Here is a 23,612-nt window from a genome sequence, read left to right as displayed (position 1 = left end):
TCTGCCCCAGGCTCCCTGCTAGACCCAACACCATGCCTCTCCTTGCCCCTTGTTCCTGCTCCTCGGTAAGGATTGTGGTCTGGGCTGGTGCTTGGGTCTGGGGTGACTGTGGAGCTGGAGGAGGAGGAAAGATCTGGGGTAGAGAAGAGTAAATGTGGGGTAGGCTTTGTGTCTTGCTGTGTGTGTGTGTGTGTGTGTGTGTGTGTGTGTCTCCCTCTCTCTTCAGAGGGGATTCTTTACTCCTTTGAAAGTTCTCCATGTCCCTCAATAATGCTTTCTGATCATTGTGGTGGGTTTCAGAATACTTGGCTTTTTCTAACTCAAGCACATGGAACTTTGCGCACCCGGCCACCCTCTATGCCTGGGAGGGAGCCTGTGTCTGGATTCCCTGCCGCTACACAATGCCAGAGGATGGAATGGTCCTGGAAAACCTGACTGTGTACCAGAATTATGTGTTTGACAGCAAGACTATGGACTACAGTGGGACAATCCTCTATGAGAAGACAAAGTCACAGGGAAGAGTGAAATTCCTGGGAGACAACAAATCCAACTGCACCCTTCGCATCCACCCTGTAAAAGCCCAAGACAGCGGTCAGCTGGGGCTGAGGATGACGTCAAAGAATGAAAAGAGGATGGGGATGACATCAAAGAGTGGAAAGTGGATGGAGGAAATAGTCCTCAACATCTCCAGTAAGGCCCTGGGCATGGTGTCCTCTACCTCAGGCAAGGGTAGGAGGGAAGTGGGAAACACCGACTCCTGGGACAGGGCCTGAAAACCAGGTGGCCTACAGAGGCCAGGCAGGGGGTGCCATGAGTGACTCAGCAGCACAAGACAATGGGGCTGTGGCCAAATTGGAGCATGCGCTCTTGTTCCTCCTCAAGCACCCACTTGCCACCCAGCTTCTGCCCATCCTGCAGTCTGGATGCCAGGTGACCTGATTTTTCAAGGGAAAACTCTAGATTTTTAAGTAAAATCTTGCAATGTGTTAATATCGGTGATTAATTCTAACTGGCCCTTCATAGATAAATGACATGTGTAGGGGCAGATAAAACACAGATCTGAGGCCTTCCCCTGGGGCATGTGCTCACTCCATTTTATAGCCTGTCTTGGTGGGGGGACTAGGCAGCCCTATGTTTGGAGTAAGAGATGTAGCTTCAGACCCTGCAGTTTGAGGGTAGCCCAGCCCCGGGAGAGCCAGGATTGACTGTCCACCGTCCTGCTCCACCAGAGGAGCCTCCGGAAGGAGTGCTGTTAGTTGTGCCTCCAATAGCGAGGCCATTAGACAGTGCAGGCTTGTTGTCAAAACTAAGAAATGCATGTTAAGCTAAACTGGCAAAATTCATTTAGGGGTGATGGGAGAACGATCTTGAAAACATTTATTTTTTTATTTTTTGAAAACATTTAGAAAGCAAACATTTGGGAGTAGAATAAAATAAGCACAAAATATGACGTGTAATTCTAAGGAGGTTCAGCACTTGCAAGACCTTTCAGAGGATGCTTTCACTGAGCAAAAGTGATTCAAAGCAGAGAAAGGCAGGCCTGGAGAGAGGTGGGTGGACTAGTAAGGGGATCCCGAAAGGTTATTTGGGCCAAAGCATCTAAAGCCAGGTGTGAGGGCTGGTACGCAGCAGTCCTGTTTTCCAGGCTGCCAGCATGGTCTCTACTCTTTTGCAGAGACGGCTCCTCCACCTCGCATTGAGCTCCCTCCAGAAATCTGGGAGTCCCGAGAAGTCACTCTGACCTGCATGCTGAATTTTGCCTGCTTTGAGTACCAGGTCGAGTTGCGGTGGTTCCTGGGAGGGTCACCTCAACATCCCTCTGTCCCCTTGACTTCCCTGACCACCAAGACTATCTTCACCCAGAGCCAGCTCACATTGTGGCCGCAGTGGACTGACCATGGCAAGAATCTGACCTGCCAGGTCTGGAATGACACAGCAGATGGGCCGCTCTCTCAGGAAACGGTGCAGCTAGATGTGAAGCGTGAGTCTCTCCAATGCTCCTATGGGAAGGACGAGGAAATTGTCCTCTCCTCTCAGCCCTTCAGTGAGCACCCAGGGTAGCATGAGCCTCCATGGAAGGAAGCACAATCAGTCTGTGGGCCCCAGAGCCGGGAGTGGTCCAACTGAGCTGGGTTCCCTCCTCCACCATCCCTGTGGTCAGCCCTGATATATCTGGAAACTGACTCATTTCAGCATCTGCTTATAAGAGTAGGGAACCATTTTTTCTGCCGAGGGCCATTTGGATATTTATAACATCATTTGTGGGCCATAAAAAATTATCAACTTAAAAATTAGCTGCTATATTTGGTCAAACATTTAATTACCACACCCCTAATGCCTTGGCAGGGCCAGACCAAATGATTTCATGGGCCTTATACAGCCTGTGAGCAGGATGTTTCCCATCCCTGGTCAGAATAAAATATTTTAATCTATCCTCCAGCCATGACATGATTTTGGGATCATCTGGTTAGGTTTTATTGTTCTTTGGAGAGAGGGGAGGGATTTTTTTTTCCATTCATTCATTCATTCGTTCAATAGATATTTGTTGCAAACCTACTAGGTGCAAGGCCTTATTATGGCTGCTGGGGAGACAGCAGTGAGCAAAATTCTTGCCCGTGTGGAGCTAGCATTGCAGTGGGAAAGACAAGCAAAAAAAGATCAACAAGGAAATAGAGTTCATAACAGTAGGTAGTGCTAAGTGTATTAGGAAAAACTAAAGCAGGGCTTGGAAAGAGGGAGACTTCTGTGACGCAGGTGAACTTGTGCTGAGGTTTGAGTGAAGGGAGGGACTGAGGCAGGCAGATATTTTTGAGAAGATTCCAGGAAGAGGAAAGAATGAGGAGAAATTTTTGAAGTAGGAACGTAGTGTATCTGTGACAAACAAGGGGCCACAGAGCCCCAGCCTATGTCTGAGGGGCCCAGTGTAGGAAAGGATGGTCGAGAGGGACCAGGGCACTTGAGCTTGTAGGCAGCAGTCAGGTTTTAGACTCCACTGAATGGTTTCAAGCAAGGGAGTGACAAGGTCTGATTGACAGTATTAGGAATGCTGCTGGCTGCTGGGGAGACCAGACCTGCAGGGACTGGGAGTGGGAGGAGCAGAGACAGGAGTTAGGAGGCTGTGATGGTTGCCAGCCCATGTTTGTTGACAATGCTGCACACCCCACACACTATACACAGGCCACTGCTTTATCAGAAGAAGTGGCTATACAACTTCTCACTGCTTTACACTCTCTAAGAATTCCCTGTTTCCTCCCTCACTGTTCCTCTGCTACTCCAGACTCCCCAAAGTTGGAGGTCAGTCCCAAAGAAGCCAGTGTAACAGAGAATAAACCTGTGACCATGACGTGCCAGGTCATCAGCAGCTACCCAGAGTACCAGACTCTTTCCTGGCTCAAGGATGGAATCCCCGTGACAGAGCAGGAGACATTGCAGAGGGGGCAGAAGATTCTCAAGCTAACTCTGCCTAAAGTGACCAAACAGATGAGTGGAAAGTATCACTGCGAGGCCCGCAATGATGTGGGCTCAGCAACATCAGAAGTGGTCCTCCAAGTGCACTGTGAGCCTCCTGGGAGCTGTGGAAGGGCAGGCAGGGAGTTAGTGGGGTGGAACCAAGGCCCTTAAGAGGTCAGCAGCAGAGGCCTCTGCTCAACTCCCCCACTTGCCTCTGCTCCTTTTTCCAGATGCTCCAGAACCTTCCAGGGTTCAGATCTTCTCCTCACCAGCTAAGGAGGGAACTAGTGTAAAGCTGATTTGTATATCACAGGCCAATCCTCCTCCAACCAATTATACCTGGTATCACAATAACAATGAAGTGTGGAGAGGGACAGATGAGACCTTCGAGATCCCACAGGTCCGCCTCAGGCACGCTGGGAATTATTACTGCGTGGCACAAAACAGTATTGGTCGTGGACACGCTGACCAGAATGCTGAGTTGGATGTCCAATGTGAGTAGTCAGAGCCTTTGGGTCCTAGAGGGAGAAGAGGGATGTGGGTGGAGGAGGAAGCAGATGAGTGCAGGGCATTCCTGGGTCTTGGGGTGGACAGCAAGCAGAAGCCAGGGCCTCCTGACATGTAAGCTCCTTGGGTGTTCTGCTGTTGTTCACAGCTGTATTCTCAGCACCAGAACAGGGTCTGGCTGGTGGTAGGTGCTTAGTAGATGTTTGTTGAACGAATAAACTGCTCGATGCCAGGGCCCCTTGAGGGACACAGAGACTTGGCCTCACTAAGCAGTGGCTGTGTCCCAGAAGGGGTTCTGAAGTGTTCAAGGAGAACTGAGGCAAAACGTGTCATTACCTCTCCATCATCAGACCTTGTTTAACCCAGTGAATCTTGTCACTGAGTCAAGCCCAGGACAAAGAGAATCCATAGTTTTCATCCTTGGACCTTGGAACATAATCATCTGGACCAAATACGCTGATGGGAATGCCCAGATCTTGAACATCTAGATATATCTCCTGATATGTGATAGCAGCAGTGGCACCAATGCTTATTAAGTGTTTACTACACACCACACTGCTTTAAGGACATCATCTTATTTTGTCCTGGCAACAATCCCATGAGGTTAGATATTCTTAGGACCTCACTTGACAGATAAGTAAACTGAGTCTTGCAGTCCATGGTCACACAGTTCTAAGTGGTAGGGCCCAGCAGCCTGGCTTCAGAGCTGTGCTTATTATTATTATTTTTATTGTTGTTGTCATTTTTTTCTTTTTTTAAAATATTTTATTGATTTTTTACAGAGAGGAAGGGAGAGGGATAGAGAGTTAGAAACATCGATGAGAGAGAAACATCGATCAGGTGCCTCCTGCACCCACCCCCCTGGGAACCTGGGACCCTGACTCCGCAGGCCGACGCTCTATCCACTGAGCCAAACCTGTCAGGGCAATGTTGTTGTCATTTTTACTAACACTCATGCTGCAGCCACCCAGCTGTGTGTGCAAGACCCTTGCAAAGACCCACAAACAGTACCACATGTTCTCTGTCAGAGCTGTGCTCCTAACCGCTGCTCCATCCTGCCTCTAACCACAGCCAGGCCAGACAAGAAGGGGAGGGTTTCTGTCCTAACACAGATGCAGGAAGGAAGCAGGAGCCTTCCTGTGGTTAGTTTAGGAACTATGTGAATGCTGGAAGGAATAGGTATTACGACCCACTGACTTTTCTTCACCCATTTCTCTCACTTCCTCCCAGATTCCCCCAAGGAGGTAACCATGGTGATTCAAAATCCCACACCAATTCGAGAAGGAGACAATGTGACCCTGTTCTGTAACTATAATTCTAGTAACCCCAGCGTTACCAGATATGAATGGAGTCCCCCCGGCTCCTGGAAAGAGCTAGTACCTGGGGTGCTAATGATTCAAAAAGTTGCCTGGAATGCCATGCCATTCACCTGTGCAGCCTGTAACCTGTGGTGTTCGTGGGCTCAACCTGTCAGCCTGCAGGTCCAGTGTGAGTGACCTGGGCAGGGCCATCTGGGAGGTGGCTTGGGTGGGAGATGGGGCTCTAGGGCAAAGAGGCAGAAGCCTGGACGAGAGTCTTTACAGAGAATTGAGGGGGTAAGAGTCAGGCCTCAGCACCAAGGGGAGCGGAACTCCTGGGGCAGGAGGAGAAAATGGGACCCAAGAAGTCAGACCGAGGCCCTTGCCCTCCAGATGCCCCCAGAGATGTCAAGGTCCTGTGCATTGGCCCCCGTTCTGAGATTCACTCCGGACACGCAGTCCTCCTCCGATGTAACTTCTCTAGCAGCCGTCCCACAGACGTCCACTTCTTCTGGAAGAAGAATGGGATCTTTCTGAAGGAAGGAAGAGAACTGAGCTTTGGCTCCATCTCCCCAGAAGACGCTGGAAGTTACAGCTGCGTGGTCCGCAACTCCATAGGACAGAGCACATCCGAGGCCTGGGTGCTCTCAGTGCTGTGTGAGTGGCTGGGCCTGGACCTAAGAGCAGAGAAGGGCAGGTAACTGGCCACCTGGATCCTGATTTCGCTTTTTTGTACAGATGCACCTAGGAGGCTACGGGTGTCCATTAGCCCTAAAGACAGTGTGATGGAGGGGAAGAAAGCAGTCCTGACGTGTGAGAGCGATGCCAACCCTCCCATCTCCCGCTACACCTGGTTTGACTGGAATAACCAGAACCTCCACCATGATCATCAGACGCTGAGATTGGATCCTGTGAAGGTCCAGCACTCAGGCGCCTATTGGTGCCAGGGGAACAACCGACTGGGTGTGGACCGGTCGCCCCCTAGCACCCTCACTGTCTACTGTAAGGCCCCTTCCCTCTTCTTCTCTGGCCCTGGCCACTCCTGTGGTTTTGCCCCGAGACTGAATTCCAGACCACCTACCCCTTCTTCCCTCTCCTCTCCCTCCCTATCCTGCCAGGCCAGCCCAACCCGTGTGCTCAAAGGCACACCCTGCTGCACACAGCTCCCTGGCTCCCTCCTCCCGCCCAGTCTCTCCTGTCTCTCTCCAGGAGGATTCCCTGGCAGGCTGCTTCCACCCTCCAGACATCCTGAGCTCCCACGGGGTCCCTCTCTCTGTCTCTCTCTGTCTCACCCTTGTTTTTATCTTTTGAAACTTGAGTGTTTTTTTAAGACCATACAAGTACATGGTAAAAGACTAAAACAGCATGAAAGGGTACATAGTGGAAATACCTCTCCTTTCTTGCTCCCTGAGAACTCTGTCCTCTTCTTCAAAGCCTTCACTGTTGGCAGTGGTCTACGTCTCCTCAGAGGATTCTGTATGTGCACAGTGTGCCTCTGTCCATCGGTGTCTACACACCCTTCCTTACACAAATGGTAGCAGGGCTCACACTTTGCCCTGAATCTCCCCGCTCCCCCCTCAATGTAATAACACCACTTGGAGAGTGCATACAGCGGGTGTCTGGAAACATATTATGCTTTGTTCAGATTTATGATTGGAGCGATGTTTTTAAATTTAGAGGATTATTGCCTGCAAAACGGCACACTAAAAGGAAATAGCCTGCGCGAGTTACCTTGAAATGCAACACTGTCTAAAAGCATGTCCCCGGCCTCCCCTGGAGACCTGTCTCTTTTCCTGAAGGCCACGCTGCATTCCGGTGTGTGAATGCTGCTCAGTGCCCTTCTCACGCGTGTGCAGTCTCTTGCTCAGGGCACCCCTGCAAGGATAGTTGCAGGATAAATTCCTACGTGGAGTTGCTGGGTGCAGGACAGTTTTGTGAAGTTCTCATCGTAAGGCCAAGCGCCCTCGGAAGAACTGGTACTGATTTATGAGGCTTCCGTGCTTCGTGTGCGCCCCTGCCTGTCACAAACAGGACCTCCTAACGGCAGGTCCAGAGGGCAGGGACTAGCTTCCCTCTGTTCGTCTGCACTGTGTCCTCACTGGTGGAGATCATGCAGGAGAAAGGACAGGATGCCCTCCAGGCGAATGTCCAGGGCAGAGTGGGCTGGTATCTGACTGAGACAATGTCCTCAATGGAGGGTCCTCCTTTCCCCACAGATAGCCCACAGACCATCAGCCGGCGAGTGGCCCTGGGACTGGGGCTGTGCCTGGTCATCCTCTTCCTGGCATTCCTGGGAGTCAAGTTCCAGGGAAGGTGAGCTCCTCACACTGCCCTCCCTTTCTCTTCCTTCTGCCTTCCCTCCTCTGTCCCTCAGCCCATTCCAGGGAGTAACTCCAGTTACTCAGTCCTGTAGGACCCAGCTCACCCACTCCACAGGGTCCTGTCCCCATCCCTTGCTCCTCACTGAGCGGGTCTTTATTTCTTAGCTGGAAGAGGATTCAGAGCCAGCAAGGGCCTCAGGAAAATTCCAGTGGGCAGAGCTTCTTTGTGAGGAATAACAAGGTAGGATGGAAGAAAGACGAAGTGCAGGCAGACCTTGAAGTCAAGCAAAGTGAAGGGGGCGATGAAGAGTGCTGTGGAGAAGCCTGGGCCGTCAGCCTCCGGGGGAAGGGACCTGTGGTGGGGAAAGGAGGGGTGAGAGCTGAGACTCTGTCCCTCATGCAGATTAGAAGAGCCCCACTCCCTGAAGACCCCCAGTCCCTGGGCTGCTACAATCCGGTGATGGAAGATTCCATCAGCTATGCGACGCTGCGCTTTCCTGTCGGCGAGACGGACACACCGAGGATTGGGTACTGAGGGGACCGGGAGGGTGACATCTGCACCCTGGGGGGGCTGTGGGAGGGAAAGCCCACGTCTCACCTGCCGTCTTTGTGCCAAGCCCATGCCAAGCACCACCATGTTCCCATTTCCTCATTCCAGCTCCATGACAACCCAGCCCCTTTGGTAAGTAATGGTCTCAGGAACTGGACCTGCTCCTTCAAGCCAGGAGAGTGTATGCCCAGAGTCGGTCTCTATCACCTAGTTAGTGATGGTGAACCTTTTGAGCTCGGCGTGTCAGCATTTTGAAAAACCCTAACTTAACTCTGGTGCCGTGTCACATATAGAAATTTTTTGATATTTGCAACCATAGTAAAACAAAGACTTATATTTTTATATTTATTTTATATATTTAAATGCCATTTAACAAAGAAAAATCAACCAAAAAAGTGAGTTTACGTGTCACCTCTGACACGCATGTCATAGGTTCGCCATCACTGACCTAGGTTAAGGCTGTGGTACTCACTCGTTTGACAAATTAGCTCCTACTGGGAGCATTAGGCGTACACAGAAAGGGCTGAGAGGCTGGGGTGCTCTTGGGGTCTAGGGGAGTTAAAAGAAGGGGCAGAATTCATAAGAAATGCTTCATTTGTGGTCACCTATCTGCCTTTCCTCTCAGGGATGCAGGGACCCCAGAGGTGCACAGACCTTCCCTAAACAGGGACAACACGGTCACTTACTCTGTGGTGCAGAAGCGTCAAGTGGTAAGAGGGCAGGGTGTGGAGTGGGGAGTGGAGGACCTGGCCCCAGCTGTGAGCCCCAGGTGGGGAGGCTCGGGTGGTCTCAGCGGTGTCAAGGCTGGGTGCTGGGGAGGCAGCTCAGGCACAGGGCCAGCACCTCCCACTCCGAGATGCCAACGGCAGCCAGTTCTGAACAAGAGTGCTCCTGCTTGGGCTCTTGACCCCCTCTCCCCTGTGGAGTCAAGGAGAGAAAACAGTGGGTCAGCCACGCTGACCATGATGTGGCTTTCTCAGGGCGACTATGAGAACGTGATTCCAGATGTTCCAGAAGACGATGGGATACATTACTCGGAGCTGGTTCATTTGGGGCTTGGGGAGCGGCCTCTGAGACAGGAAGGAGTGGAGTACGTGACCCTAAAGCACTAATGGGTCCAAGTGGCTGAGCTGGAGGTGCCTAGGGGCTGTCGGGGATAGTCATGGCCCCTGCAGTCCCTGTTGCTCAGTTGAGAAGTTACACAACCTCTCCTTACACACACACACACACACACACACACACACACACACACACACACACACAATTACTGCACCCCAGTCGGTACAGAGAACTTTGGACATGGCCCAGAGACAGCCTTCCCTCTCAGCATTGTAACCTCAACCATCCAAAAGGCCTGGCCCTGTCCTGTCCCACGCTCCTTCCGTCCCAGAAAATCATCTGAACACCTAGCCTGCACTGTACAAATCCCCATGCCCCTCCCCAACCGTCTGCCACCACCCACCCCCTCCAACACCCACCCCCTGCAGAGATCAGCTGGTCGCTAGCTTTTCCTCTTTCCCTCCCCATCTTCTTAACACCCCACCCTCCCGCCCCACTCTGAGAGCCCCACTCACTAATCTTATGTCTAATCTATCTGGAGCAAAGTCCAGAGAAAGGAACAGAAATGAGGAACTACCTGGCTCTGACTTCTCTCTATGTCAGCGAGGCATTCCACGGAGAGGATCACGCGGCTGCAGCCCACCTTCAGGGGCTGGTGGTGTGAGACATACACCTGTGTGAACAAACATGTAACAAGCACGGAGTTGCACAATAAAAATGTCTTGGTATTATTTCAAAGAATCAGTGAGCTAATTCTGGTCTGTGGTATCAGAGTAGGACAGAGATGTGGGATGGCCTCATGGATGGGGCTTAAGGAAAAGGGACAGGAGTCAAGGTAATTTCACGATTAAATCAGCAGACTGAAAAGTCTGTTATCTTGTTGCAAAGAGTCCACTGGGTCTGCCCCCTCTGCTTTACTAGCCAAGCCATCTTGGGCAAAGTTCATCTGCTTATTTGAGCCTCAGTTTTTGTGCAAGTGGTTCAGTGTAGGAAGTGCTGTATAATCTTACATTGCTTGAGTCCCATTATGAGAAGCCTTATGCAATAGCCAAAAGTTCCCGAAACCAAAGTCCCGTCTTATTTGCATCTCTTGAAGAATGCAAAAAGGGGAAGCCAACCCATTACTCACAGTTATTCTCAAGAGTGACTCTGCCAAGTTCCTTTACAATCCAAGCTGCCTAAGAGCTCCTCCAAGGCCCGCTGCCCTGAGAAACCTTAGCTTTTCTACCTCCTGCAGTCGCCCCACCAGTTCCCTATTGCATTCGCTAATTCCGACTTTCCAGTAGGTCCTTGCAACTTCCCTCCACTTGTCAGGTTTGATCTCTCCCCTCCCATTCTCCCATTATGCCAACGGGCAAAGGCCCATTCTCCATAGGAGCAAGAACGTGTGGTTAATCCACCTCTCTTCCCTGTCCCCTTTCCTGTCTGCTCAATACCTGAAAGCTCTCAGAGAAGAGGAGGTTCTGCTCATCCTCAGAATTACACAGAGTGAGGCACTGATTTCTTATCAGCCTACTTTTGATTTTTTGTACTTTATCTTTATTGTTGAAAGTATTACCACCCCCTCCCCAGGGCTTCACCACACTACTGTCTGTGTCCGTGGGTTATGCATATATGCATATAAATTCTTTGGTTGATCTCTTCCTATCCCTCCCCCACACCCTACCCCCACCCCTACACTTCCCGGCTTCCCTCTGAAATACTTCAGTCTGTTGCATACTTTAATGTCTCTGGATCTATTTTGTTTGTCAGTTTATTTTGTTCATTAGATTCCACATATAAGAGATCATGTGATAATTGTCTTTCTCTGACTGGCTTATTTCACTTGGCATAATACTCTCCAGGTCCCTCCATGCTATCTCAAGGGTAAGAGATCCTTCTTTTTTACTGCTGCATAGTATTCCATTGTGTACCACATGAACCACAGTTTTTTTATCCATTCATCTACTGATGGACACTTGGGTTGTTTCCAGATTTTAGCTATTGTAAATTGTGCTGCTATGAACATAGGAGTGCATATATTCCTTTCTGATTGGTGTTTCAGGCTTCTTAGAATATATTCCTAGAAGTGGGATCACTGGGTCAAATGGCAGTTCTATTTTTAATTTTTAAAAAAATATATTTTATTGATTTCAGAGAGGAAGGGAGAGAGAAATAGAAACATCAATGATGAGAGAGAATCATTGATCAGCTGCCTCCTTCTTGCCCTGCACTGGGGACGGAGCCCACACCCCAGCATGTGCCCTGACCTGGAATCAAACATTGACATCCTGGTTCATAGGTCGATACTCAACCACTGAGCAACACTGGCCAGGCTATTTTTAATATTTTGAGGAAACTCCACACTGTTTTCCATAGTGGTTGTACCAGTCTGTATTCTCAGTGTACAAGGGTTCCTTTTTCTCCACTTCCTTGCCAGCTTTTGTTTTTTGTTGATTTATTGATGATAATCATTCTGGCAGGTGTGAAGTGGTACCTCATAGTCATTTTAATTTGCATCTCTCTGATGGTTAGTGTCGTTGAGCATTTTTTTCATACGTCTCTTGGCCATTTGTATGTTCTCTTTGGAGACGTGTCTATTCAGATCGTCTGCCCACTTTTTAATTGGATTATTTGTCTTCCTTTTGTTGAGTTATATGAGTACTTTATATATTGGGAAATTAACCCCTTATGTATCATTGACAAATATGTTCTCCTATGAAGTGGGTTCCCTTTTCATTTTGATGCTGGTTTCCTTTGCTGTGCAGAAGCTTTTTAGTTTGATATAGTCCCATTTGTTTATTTTTTCCTTTGTTCCTCTTGCCCCTAGGCAATATATCTGTGAAAATTCTGCTACATGAGATGTCTGACATTTTTTTACCTATGTTTTTGTCTAGGATTTGATGGTTTCACGACTTTGTATTATACCCATTTTGAGTTTATTCCATTTAAGTATTTTATCCATTTTAAGTTTATTCTTGTCTATGGTGTAATTTGGTGGTTTAGTTTCATTTTTTTGCATGTACCTGTCCAGTTTTCGCAACACCATTTAGAGAATATCTTTGCTCCATTGTATTCTCTTGCCTCCATTGTCAAATATTAATTGAACATAGTGGCTTAAGTTGATTTCTGGGTTCTCTGTTCTATTCCATTGATGTATATATGCCTGTTCTTGTGCCAGGACCAGGCTGTTTTTATTACAGTGGCTTTGATATCTGATACTGTGATCCCTCCAACTTTGTTCTTCTTTCTCAAGATTGCTGCTGCTATTCAGGGTCTTTTTTAATTCCATATTAATTTTTGGAGTATGTGTTCTAGCTCTGTGAAATATGCTATTGGTATTTTAATAGGGATTGCATTGAATCTATAGATTGCGTTGGGTAGTATGGCCATTTTAATTATGTTAATTCTAGCAGTCCATGAACACATCTTTATGTCTTTTTCTATCTCTTTTTTCCTGTCCTTTAGTTTTCTGAGTCTTTTACCTCCTTGGTTAAGTTTATTTCTAATTTTCCTAATTTTGTTGTTTTAATAGTAAATGGGATTATTTTTTAAGTTTTTCTTTCTGAGAGATCATTATTGGTGTATAAAAAAGCCATAGATTTCTGGGTGTTAATTTTGTACCCTGCTACATTGCCAAATTCATTTACTAAATCTAGAAGGTTTTGTGTAGTCCTTAGGGTTTTCTATGTACAATATCATGTCATCTGCAGATAATGACAATTTTACTTCCTTCTTTCCAATTTGGATACCTTTTATTTTTTCTTCTTGCCCGATTGCTGTAGCTAAGACTTCAGTACTATGTTGAATAAGAGTGGTGAAAGAGGACATCCCTGTCTTATTTCTGTTCTTGGGGAAATGGTTTTAGTTTTTGCCCATTAAGTATGATGTTGGCTGTAGGTTTGTCATATATGGCCTTTATTATGTTGAGGTATGATCCTTCTTTTCCTACTTTGCTGACAGTTTTTATCAAAAATGGATGCTGAATTTTGTTGAATGCTTTTTCTGTGTCTATTGATAGGATCATGTGATTTTTGTCTTTCAATTTTTTTTATGCGACTTGAGAATATTGCACTAGCCTGCATACCTGGAGTAAATCCCACTTGGTCATGGTGTATGATCTTTTATTATATTGCTGAATTCGATTTGCTAATATTTTGTTGAGGATTTTAGTACCTATGTTCATCAAGGATATTGGCCAGTAATTCTCCTTCTTTGTAGTGTCTTTATCTGGTTTTGGAATTAGGATAATGCTGGCCTCCTAAAAGAGTTTGGAAGTGTTCCTTCCTCTTCGATTTTTTGGAATAGTTTGAGGAGGATGGGTGTTGGTTGTTCTTTGAAGGCTTGGTAAAACTCCCCTGTGAATCTGTCTTGACCAGGGGTTTTGTTTGCTGGGACCTTTTTATTTTTTTATTTATTTATTTTTTATTAAATCTTTATTGTTCAGATTATTACATTTGTTCCTCTTTCCCCCCCCATAACTCCCCTCCACCCAGTTCCCACCCCACCCTCCGCCCTCACTCCCCACCCACTGTCCTCATCCATAGGTGCACGATTTTTGTCCAGTCTCTTCCTGCATCTCCCACACCCCTTTTCCCCCCAAGAATAGTCAGTCCATTCCCTTTCTATGTCCCTGATTCTATTATAATCACCAGTTCATTCTGTACATCAGGTTATTTATTCACTTGATTCTTAGATTCACTTGTTGATAGATGCATATTTGTTGTTCATAATTTGTATCTTTACCTTTTTCTTCTTCTTCCTCTTCTTAAAGGATACCTTTCAGCATTTCATATAATACTGGTTTGGTGGTGATGAACTCCTTTAGCTTTTCCTTATCTGTGAAGCTCTTTATCTGACCTTCAATTCTGAATGATAGCTTTGCTGGATAAAGTAGTCTTGGTTGTAGGTTCTTGGTATTCATCACTTTGAATATTTCTTGCCACTCCCTTCTGGCCTGCAAAGTTTCTGTTGAGAAATCAGCTGACAGTCGTATGGGTATTCCCTTGTAGGTAACTGAGTTTCTTTCTCTTGCTGCTTTTAAGATTCTCTCTTTGTCTTTTGCTCTTGGCATTTTAATTATGATGTGTCTTGGTGTGGTCCTCTTTGGATTCATTTTGTTTGGGGTTCTCTGTGCTTCCTGGACCTGTAAGTCTATTTCTTTCACCAGGTGGGGGAAGTTTTCTGTCATTATTTCTTCAAATAGGTTTTCAATATCTTGCTCTCTCTCATCTTCTGGTACCCCTATAATTCTGATGTTGGCACGTTTGAAGCTGTCCCAGAGGCTCCTTACACTATCTTCGTATTTTTGGGTTCTTTTTTCATTTTGCTTTTCCGGTTGGGTGTTTTTTGCTTCCTCGCATTTCAAATCTTTGACTTGATTCTTGCGCTCCTCTGGTCTGCTGTTGGGAGTCTGTATAATATTCTTTATTTCAGTCAGTGTATGCTTACTTTCTAGATGGTCCTTTATCACACCATTGAGGGTCTCATTAGATTTCCTGTACATCTCATCAAGTTTATCGACAGACTCTAGAAGCCTCTTGAGAGACCTCAAAAGTGTGGTTCTGAACTCAATATCCTCCCTTGATAGTTTTGTCCTGTTTCTTTGTCTCCGCATTTTTTACGCTTTCTTGGTACACCCCCTACTGGTCTTTGTGCGCAGTCTTGTTGTAGTTAAGCCTTGATTGTTGTAGTTAATACTAGAGGGATTTGACCTCCAGGCTGACTGGCTGTGATAATCAGCTGTGTCTGCAGTGGAAGAACTTGTGTCCTCTAGGGAGGTGCTAATCTAGCCTTTGCCTGAGGCTATCCGGCAAATGCCTCTGTGCAGGGCTTGGGCGGGGCGGGTCCCACAGGATCAACAGGGCAGAGGAGGGAGCAGTTATGGCTGCTCTCAGTCCGTCCCCAGGGGCTCTGCCTCTCTGTCCCAGCAACCGCTGCAAACCTCGGAGGGACTGTAGCCAGACAGTCCTGCTTCTCCCGTTTGAGTCTGGTTCCCTAGAGACTCGCCCGGATCTGGAGCTCAGAGTCTGAGGCTCATTCCGGATTGAAACAGACAACCATGCCCTCAGCCACCAGCCCGCGCCGCGCGCACTCCGCACCTTAGTATTTTACTTCAGCACTGTGCCTCCTCTGATTCTCGGTTCCTCCTAGTTGTAGAACTTCCACTCAGCCAGCCTTCCTGTGGTTCTGGATGATGTCCGTTCTGTCTTTTAGTTGTATTTTTGAAGTGGTTGTTCGAGGCAGCAAACTCCGGCGTTAACCTATGCCGCCATCTTGGTTTCGCTGGGACCTTTTTAGTACTGCTTCAATTTCATTAATTGTTATTGGCCTACTCAGGTTTTTTTATTCTTCCTGATTCAGTTTCGGAAGATTGTATTTTTCTAGAAATATGTCCATTTCGTCCATGTTGTCCGGCTTGAGTTGTTCATAGTATTTTCTTACAATCTTGTATTTCTGTGGTGACAGTTGTTACTTTACCTCTTTTCTTTCTGATTTTACTTATTTGGATCCTCTCTCTTTGTTTCTTGATGAGTCTAGCTAAAGGTTCATCAAACTTGTTTATCTTTTCAAAGAACCATCTATTGGATTCATTGATCTTTTCTATTGTGTTTTCAATCTCTCTGTCATTTATTTCCACTCTGATCTTTATTATTTCCTTTATTCTACTTACTCTGAGCTTTTCTTGTTGTTCACTTTCTAATTCGTTTAGTTGATATGTTAAATAGTTTATTAGAGCTTTTTCTTGTTTCTTGAGGTAGGTCTGTAATGCTATGAACTTCCCTCTCATGACTGCTTTTGTTGTGTCTCATAGATTTTTGGTTGTTGTGTGTTCATTTTCATTTGTTTCCATGAAGTTTTTTTAAATTTCTTCCTTGATTTCATTGGTAACTCATTCATTGTTTAATAACATGCTATTTAGCCTCCATGTGTTTGAATGTTTTTGAGTGTTTTTATTGTAATTAATTTCTAGTTTCATGCCATTATGATCTGAGAAAATGCTTGATATGATTTCTATACTCTTGAACTTGTAGAGATTTATTTTTTGTCCTAATATGTGGTCAATCTTTCAGAATTTCCCATATGCACTTGAGAAGAATGTATATTCTGCAGCTTTGGGGTGGAATATTCTGTAAATGTCAATTAAATTCATCTGTTCTAGTGTGTCATATAAGGTCTCTGTTTTTGTTGTTATTAACTTTTTGTCTGGAAGATATATGCAGTGATGTCAGTGTTGTTGTTAAAGTCCCCTGCTATGACTGTAATCCTGTCAATGTCTCCCTTAAGGTTCTCCAACAGAGTTTTTATAAATTTAGGTACTCCTATATTGGGTGCATATATGTTTACTAGAGTTATATCCTTTTGTATTATGTAATGACCATCTTTGTCTCTTTTTATGGCCTTTGTTTTGAAGTCTATTTTGTCAAATATAAGTATTGCTACCCCGGCTTTTTTCTTTTTCATTTCCATTTGCATGAAAAAAATTTTTCCATCCTTTCACTTTCAGTCTGTGTCAATCTTTGTTCTGAGGTGGGTCTCTTGTAGACAGCATATATATGGGTCATGTTTTCTTATCCACTCAGTCACCCTATGTCTTTTGACTGTAGCTTTTAATCCATTTACATTTAAGGTTATTATTGATAGGTAGTTATATATGCCATTTTTTTCTTTCTACTTATGTTCCTCTCTCTCTCTCTCTCTCTCTCTCTCTCCTTCTTCTTCTTCTTAAAGCACTCCCTTTAACATTTCCTGCAATGCTGGTTTGATGGTAATGTACTCCTTCAGCATTTTTGGGGGGGTTGGGGGTCTGGGAAGCTCTTTATTTTTCCTTCAATTTTAAATGATAGCCTTGCTGGATAGAGTTGTCTTGGGTTCGGGTTCTTGTTTTTCATTCTTTGAATACTTCATGACAATCCCTTCTGTTGAGAAATCAGCTGACATTCTAATGGGTACTCCCTTGTAGGTAACTTTCTGTCTCTCTTTTGCTGCCTTTAAGATACTTTCTTTGTCTTTCATGTTTGACATTTTGATTATGATGTGTCTTGGAATGAGTCTCTTTGGGTTCATCTTGATTGAAACTCTCTGTGCTTCCTGAACTTGGGTGACTTTCCTTCACCAAACTATGGAAGTTTTCTGTCATTATTTATTTAACCTGGTTCTCTATCCTTGCTCACTTTCTTCTCCTTCTGGTATCCCTATGATGCAAATGTTGTTATGTCGCATGTCCCAAAGTTCCATTAAACTGTCCTCCTGCATAATTTTTTTTCTTTTTGCTGCTCTTTGATTGTGTTTTTTCTACCTTGTTCTCCAAGTCACTGATTCACTCTTCTGCCTCATTTAACCTACTTTTTATTCCTTCCCATGTATTCTTGATGCCAGTTATGTTATTCCTCATTTCCAACTGATTTTTTAAAAGAAAATCTTTATTGTTGAAAGTATTACATAGGTTCTCCTTTCCCCCCCATTATCCTCTTTCATCCTGCTCGCCCTCCCCCGTCCCAAGGCCCTCAACACCTCATTGTCTGTGTCCATGGGTTATGCATATATGCATACAAGTTCATTGATTGAGCTCTTCCCACTCACCCTCCCCTGCCTTCCCAGTCTGTTCATGCTTTTGTGTCTCTGGGTCTTATTTATAGTTTCTATTTCTTGTTTCATACTGTTGTAAGTCCCACTAAGTGTCTTGAAATTCTCGCTAAGTTCCTTGTGTATTCGTTATCATTACTATGAGCTCTATAATAAATTGCTTGCCTCCATTTTGTTTAACTCTCTTTCTGGAGTGTCCTCCTTTTCTTTTATTTGGGGGTTGTTTTTTGTCTCCCATTTTTGTTGTTCCTTTGTATTTTTTTTCTATGTATTAAAGAAAATTACTATGCCTCCCAGTCTTCACAGGGTGGCCTTATGTAGTAAATATTTTATGGGACCCAGTGGCACAGTTTCTTAAATCCCCTGAGCTGGTTACTTGTGTGTTACTTGGGCTCTCCCATTATAAATGGGTCCTGAATGCTGCTGTCCCATTTCTGGGAAGAATGTCCTCTGACGTTGGCTGACTGTGAGGCTCACCCCCAACCACATCATCCAAGCTATTGCCTAGGTGCTGGCAGATAAAAACAAAATAAAACAAAATAAAAACATACAAAGGCCCCTAAACAACAACAAAAGCAACCACAAAAGAAGAGAAAATTTGAAAGAAGAAAAAGTACAATAAAAGGAGAAAAGAAAAATAAATATGAAAGGGCAAAGATGAAAGAAAAAAGTTAAGAATAAAGAATAGGGGAAGGAAAATTGTATAAAAGAAAAGAGAAATAGATAATTACATAAAAGGAAAATAGACAAGAAAGCAGGTAGACAAAATAATAGGAAAAGGAAAAGCAAATAGAAAGAAAGAGAAAGAAGAAAAAATAGAGTAAGAAAAGGGAAGGGAAAATTAGATCTATAAAAGAAAAAAGAGAGACTAAAATAATAATCAATAAAGAAGAAAGACACAGAAGATAAAGAAAAAAAAGTAAAGTGGCATTGATCTCAGCAGACTTCAGTGCCTCCTGGGAGGTCCCTTTGGATCCTGCTCTTCTGATGACCAAGGCTGTTCTGTCTGCCAATGCTGGGCTTCCCAAGGAGGTACTCAGGTGCTAACCACTGTCAGGAGCTGTCCTCCTTTGGCTGTCAGCAACCTGTTTGAAATTTCCAGGGATCCACAGTTTGTGTCTTTCTCCCCAGGACTTGGCTGCTCGCAGGAGGGGCCAAGCTGCACTCTAAGGCCAGTTCCATTAGCAGTACAGGGCCCAGTGATGGGTCAGCAACCTTCCCCAGGTTACCAGGCTCTACCTCTGCCTGCCTTCACCTATCAATCTTAATCACTCAAAAGTCTGTTTCTGAAAGGGCTTTAGGCAGAATCAGGAGTCTGGACCTCTGGGTCTCCCCTGAGGGGGAGGTGCCATTCAGATGTCAGGGAAAGTGATGGGTGTGTTTCCCTGTTCCAGAGCTACTCCTCTGAGAGTGATCCAATATTTCCCTGCCCTGAGCTGGGCAGAGATCCTTATATGCAGTCCAGGGGAACAGCTGGAAACCTGGAGTTTCTATCAGCTCTCCTGTGAGAGGGAAGCACCAGTCAGCTTCCCGGGATAGTAGGGTGCACAGCCCCATCCCTAATCCAGTCACTGGTTCCTGAGACTATTAAAAACTTGGCCTCTACTGCTGTCTGCTCTGCAAAGGTCAAGATGCAGGGTGTGGCAGGCAGGGCTCCTGAGGGTGTGGCAGGCTGTGCCACCTAGGGCAGGGCTTGGGGGGTGGGAGGGGGCCCAGCCTGGATTCCAGGCCTTGATCTTCTCAGGGAATAACGCTCCCATAGCCGAAAGATCCCTCTTCATTCTGGGAGGGGGCCCAGCCTGGATTCCAGTCCTCGATCTTCTCAGGGAATAACGCTCCCATAGCCGAAAGATCCCTCTTCATTCTTGGCCTGCCACCTGCAGAAGCTAGGTCAGCTCCTCTCACCACCTCATCCTTCCGACCAGTCTCCAGGTGTTTCCTGTCCTTCCTTGATATAAGTCTCTTCCTCAGCTGGGCCTCAGTTGGTAATTCTGGGTGAATATTCTCCAGTTTAGTTGTATTTCCAGCCTGGCCCTGAGAGGGGGTGCCAGAAAGGTCTGCCTATTTGGCTGCCATCTTCCTCAAGAACTGTCCTGTTTGAATTCCTGTGAGTACTTTCATTTTTTCTGGAGGAAGAAGAGACTCCAAGAACTGCTTAAATGAGAAGGGAAGGGATTGGGGGGTTCCTTGTTGAAAATGAGGCCCAATATCATTCAACCATTCATTCAACAAACATTTACTGAGCACATGTCAATGCATCCAGCACAGAGCCAGTTATTGGGGCACAGAAAAAATATGACACAGTCCTAATTTGGGGGAATCTCTGGGGTACCCAAAGGGTTTTAGGGCAGGGCCCCTTGAAAGAAGCTGGAGTTAGCCCTGAGCCTGATGAGGCCTGGCACAGGCTTCCTGGCAACCAGTGGATTCCTTTCCTCCTGTCCCTGAGCCTGGTCACTGACGTAAATCTATTTCATGATCAATTGACCAAGAGATGTGACTATGAATAGGCACCGCTGAGGTGTGTACAGCAGTTTGCTGGGGAGCTCTGAGGCCGCAGCCCCCTGGAGACTCCCCAGACTCTGGACCATAGGCAGCCCGCTATCCAGCTGCAGATCTCACCACCCTCCCAGGGCCCAGCCACTATTATGTGTGCAAAGAGCAGTAGACAAAGCAGACAGAAATCTTGGCCCTCACTGACCAACATTCTAGCAGAGGAGCTAGCAAATCTGATGTCTAGCAAATCTGATGTCTAGAACAGTGAGTGCTGTGAATAAGCACAAAACAAGAGGAAAGCTGAGAGACTGGAGCAGGGGAGGGGACTGATTGTATGGAGGGATCAAGGAAGGCCCCCTAAGAAGGTGGCACTGGCCAGAGACCTCAACCGCCAGGTGGGCGGGGCCAGAGTAGAGATCTTGAAGACCTGTTGTCTCCCTTTGTGCCCAGCTTTGCTCTTCTCACAAACACTTGTTACGGGAGATGAAATGGCACTCCTCTTGCTTTTTCCTTTGGTTCTGTCAATTTCTCAGTGATTTCCAAAGAGAAAATACTATTCAATAGGTGGCAAATTCTTCTACATTCCAAGAGAGGGGCTGAACAACATCCGGGGGACTTACAAGGGAGGCAACCTGGAATCAATTTAGTGACCGAAGTAATATAAGGAAATTAGATTTTTTTTGGTGGTAGTTGTTGATATGCAGCCCTCACCTGAAGCCTGGTGAGAAGCACTCCCAGAAAACCACCCAAAGAAGCTTATTTACTTATTTAGAGAGACTTCGAATGTGGGAGGGGCGCAGTAGCTTGGTGAGCAACACACACACCCAAGAAAACTGAAGTCAGAAGGTTGTTGTCAGTCTGAGGCAGCAGAGAGATAGAGACAGACAGGAAGACACGTGCACACTCCGAGATAGAGAGACAGAGAACACAACCTGGGGCCATTTTAAATCTCATTGAGGAGGTCTTCCTGCTGACAGGTGGTAAATGGCCACATTCCCAGAGGCTGAGAGAGGAAAGCTAAGCAGCTGGTTGGGCCAGCACTGGGCTGGCCAGTGCCCTTACAAGTGCCCAAGGAGGAGTCCCCTTTGACATCCACGCAGCCCCGTTACTCCAGTGCTGCCAAATGAGACCTTGTCTCTCCTCCTCCTCCTCCTGCCAACACCGGAAGGGGCAGAAAACAGTGTGATCCTGCCAGAGCGAAAGGAGAGGGAGAATGGAGGAGTGCTCCTCACAGCATGTGCCCACACTTGCGCACAGTGGGGGGCGGGGGGAAGGGCACAGGCCACACCTTGATGTAGTTATGTAATTATCCCACATATGAGTGACCAGCTGGAGACAGTGTGGGGACCAAGGCGACTGGAGCCTGCAGCCTGCCCAGCAGCTCCTCAGGACTGGAGAGCAGGTTTGAGCAGGCTGGGTGGGGGCGGGGAGATAAAGCTGTGTTCTGGTTGTGTGTCACCAATCCTGCTCCTCCAAGGTGCTGGCTGTGCACTCCTCACTACTCAGAAAAAGCCCACAGTTCTGCCCTCTCCCCTTCCTGTGTTCACGCCATCCTGGACCCTTACCTCCTTCCATCTGGCCTCAGCTCCAGCAGGCGATGCCCCATTAGCTGCTCACCCAGGCTGCTGGTGCCTTGAGCTAATGGCCCTGCCACCCCACCCTTCTCTCCCTTCCGGCCCACTGCCCATCCCAGACACCCTCCCTCAGCCCAGCACGGGGACGCCAGAGCCTCAGAGACATCTGGCAGCACTAAGAGGTGAGTCCTTCTTTCTGTGGCTCCTCTCTACACCAACAGTTATTCCCCAGACTCCCAAATCCCCCTGCTCAGGGCGCCCCTGAAATCAGAGAGGACATTCCCATGGACACAATGGGCCCTGGCTTCCCTTGGGCTCTCTGCTGGGGGGACCCTTTGGCTGCCCTTTGCCACAACCTCCACCCTACCCAAACCCCAACTTCTCCTTCCCTTGGCTAGGAGCTGACACCAACCCTCCACTGCTGGACAGGTAGTCTACGGTGGGGGAGCAGCCACTTCTCTTCCCAGGGAGTTGGGGGCAGGGGAGTGAAAGCAGAAGTCTAACTTCCATGCCTAAGAAAAGCACATACTGTGGGGCCCAACTCTGTTTTGAATTCTTTCTCCCCCTTCTCTCCCCAGAGTCTCAGAAATTAAGCAGCCTTCGCTCTTCTGGACCTGCACGCTTTCGTTCTGTCTTCTCTTGTCAATCCTCGATCACATTCTGTATTTTAAGAGGTGATACAGTGGAAAGAAAGCAGAGGACTGAGGGCTAGCGGTGTCGCTTATCATCCGGGCTCCCCTGCTAACTGGCTGCCACCTCCCTTTGTGGGCCTCCGTCTGCCGAAGGCTTCTAATACCCTGAGCGGTTTGTGACTCCAGAGCTTCCCTCCTCAGGCCTGAGAGCTGAGGGCAGGGAACAGTGAGCACAGGAGCCAATTGGGCCATCGGGCCCCATGGACCTGCCCCCGCAGCTCTCCTTTGCCCTCTACGTGGCTGCCTTTGCACTGGGCTTCCCACTCAATGTCTTGGCCGTTGGGGGCGCCGTGGCCCACGCCCGGCTCCGCCTCACTCCCAGCCTTGTCTATGCCCTCCACCTGGGCTGCTCAGACCTATTGCTGGCTGCTTCTCTTCCCCTGAAGGCGGTGGAGGCCCTGGCTGCGGGAGCCTGGCCTCTGCCAGCCCCTCTCTGTCCTGCCTTTGCCCTGGCCCACTTTGCTCCGCTCTATGCGGGTGGCGGCTTCCTGGCTGCCCTGAGTGCTGGCCGTTACCTAGGAGCCGCCTTCCCCTTGGGCTACCAAGCTGTTAGGAGGCCCTGCTATTCCTGGGGCGTGTGTGTGGCCATATGGGCCCTTGTCCTCTGTCACCTGGGGCTGGTCTTTGGGTTGGAGGCTCCGGGAGGCTGGATGCACAATACCACCAGCTCCCTAGGCATCAACACACCAGTCAATGGCTCTCCAGTCTGCCTGGAGGCCTGGGACCCAGCCTCAGCAGGCCCTGCTCGCCTCAGCCTCTCTCTCCTGCTCTTCTTTCTGCCCCTGACCATCACAGCCTTCTGCTACGTGGGCTGCCTCCGGGCACTGGCCAGCTCAGGCCTGAGTCACAGACGGAAACTAAGAGCAGCGTGGGTGGCTGGCGGGGCACTGCTCACACTGCTGCTCTGCTTGGGACCCTACAATGCCTCCAATGTGGCTGGCTTCTTGCACCCCGACATGGGAGGCCGCTGGAGGAAGCTGGGGCTCCTCACAGGTGCTTGGAGCGTGGTGCTCAACCCATTGGTGACCGGCTACTTGGGAAGGGGGATTGGCCGGGGGACATCATGTGGGACAAGAATGAAAGGGGGTACATCTCAGAAGTAG

At 47.5% G+C, this 23,612-nt stretch overlaps 2 protein-coding genes across 2 annotated transcripts in view; both read left to right on the top strand.

The window, feature by feature from the left end:
• The window catches only part of CD22 (CD22 molecule), a 17,224-nt gene extending 7,693 nt beyond the window's left edge, over positions 1-9,531 (top strand). Inside the window, exons 2-13 of the mRNA XM_023762359.1 lie at positions 301-729; positions 1,676-1,981; positions 3,278-3,556; positions 3,681-3,944; positions 5,188-5,445; positions 5,649-5,912; positions 5,994-6,257; positions 7,472-7,568; positions 7,742-7,817; positions 7,980-8,104; positions 8,752-8,836; positions 9,107-9,531. Coding sequence (XP_023618127.1) covers positions 301-729; positions 1,676-1,981; positions 3,278-3,556; positions 3,681-3,944; positions 5,188-5,445; positions 5,649-5,912; positions 5,994-6,257; positions 7,472-7,568; positions 7,742-7,817; positions 7,980-8,104; positions 8,752-8,836; positions 9,107-9,238 — 2,579 coding nt within the window. The 3' untranslated portion in view covers positions 9,239-9,531. The remainder of the gene's footprint in view (positions 1-300; positions 730-1,675; positions 1,982-3,277; positions 3,557-3,680; positions 3,945-5,187; positions 5,446-5,648; positions 5,913-5,993; positions 6,258-7,471; positions 7,569-7,741; positions 7,818-7,979; positions 8,105-8,751; positions 8,837-9,106) is intronic.
• Positions 9,532-22,709: 13,178 nt separating this feature from the next.
• On the top strand, positions 22,710-23,612 carry FFAR1 (free fatty acid receptor 1). Its single transcript, XM_006098678.1, has one exon. It carries the CDS (start codon positions 22,710-22,712, stop codon positions 23,610-23,612), a length of 903 nt encoding a protein of 300 aa, XP_006098740.1.

This window comes from Myotis lucifugus, unplaced genomic scaffold (assembly GCF_000147115.1).
Source record: "Myotis lucifugus unplaced genomic scaffold, Myoluc2.0 scaffold_244, whole genome shotgun sequence".
NCBI lineage: Eukaryota > Metazoa > Chordata > Mammalia > Chiroptera > Vespertilionidae > Myotis > Myotis lucifugus.
The sequence above is the reverse complement of the archived record's forward strand: the minus strand, read 5'-3'. Positions and strand labels throughout refer to the sequence as shown.

Bases quoted from the DNA above. Each gene is read 5' to 3' on its own strand.
- FFAR1 (XM_006098678.1), top strand. From the start codon at position 22,710: ATGGACCTGCCCCCGCAGCTCTCCTTTGCCCTCTACGTGGCTGCCTTT.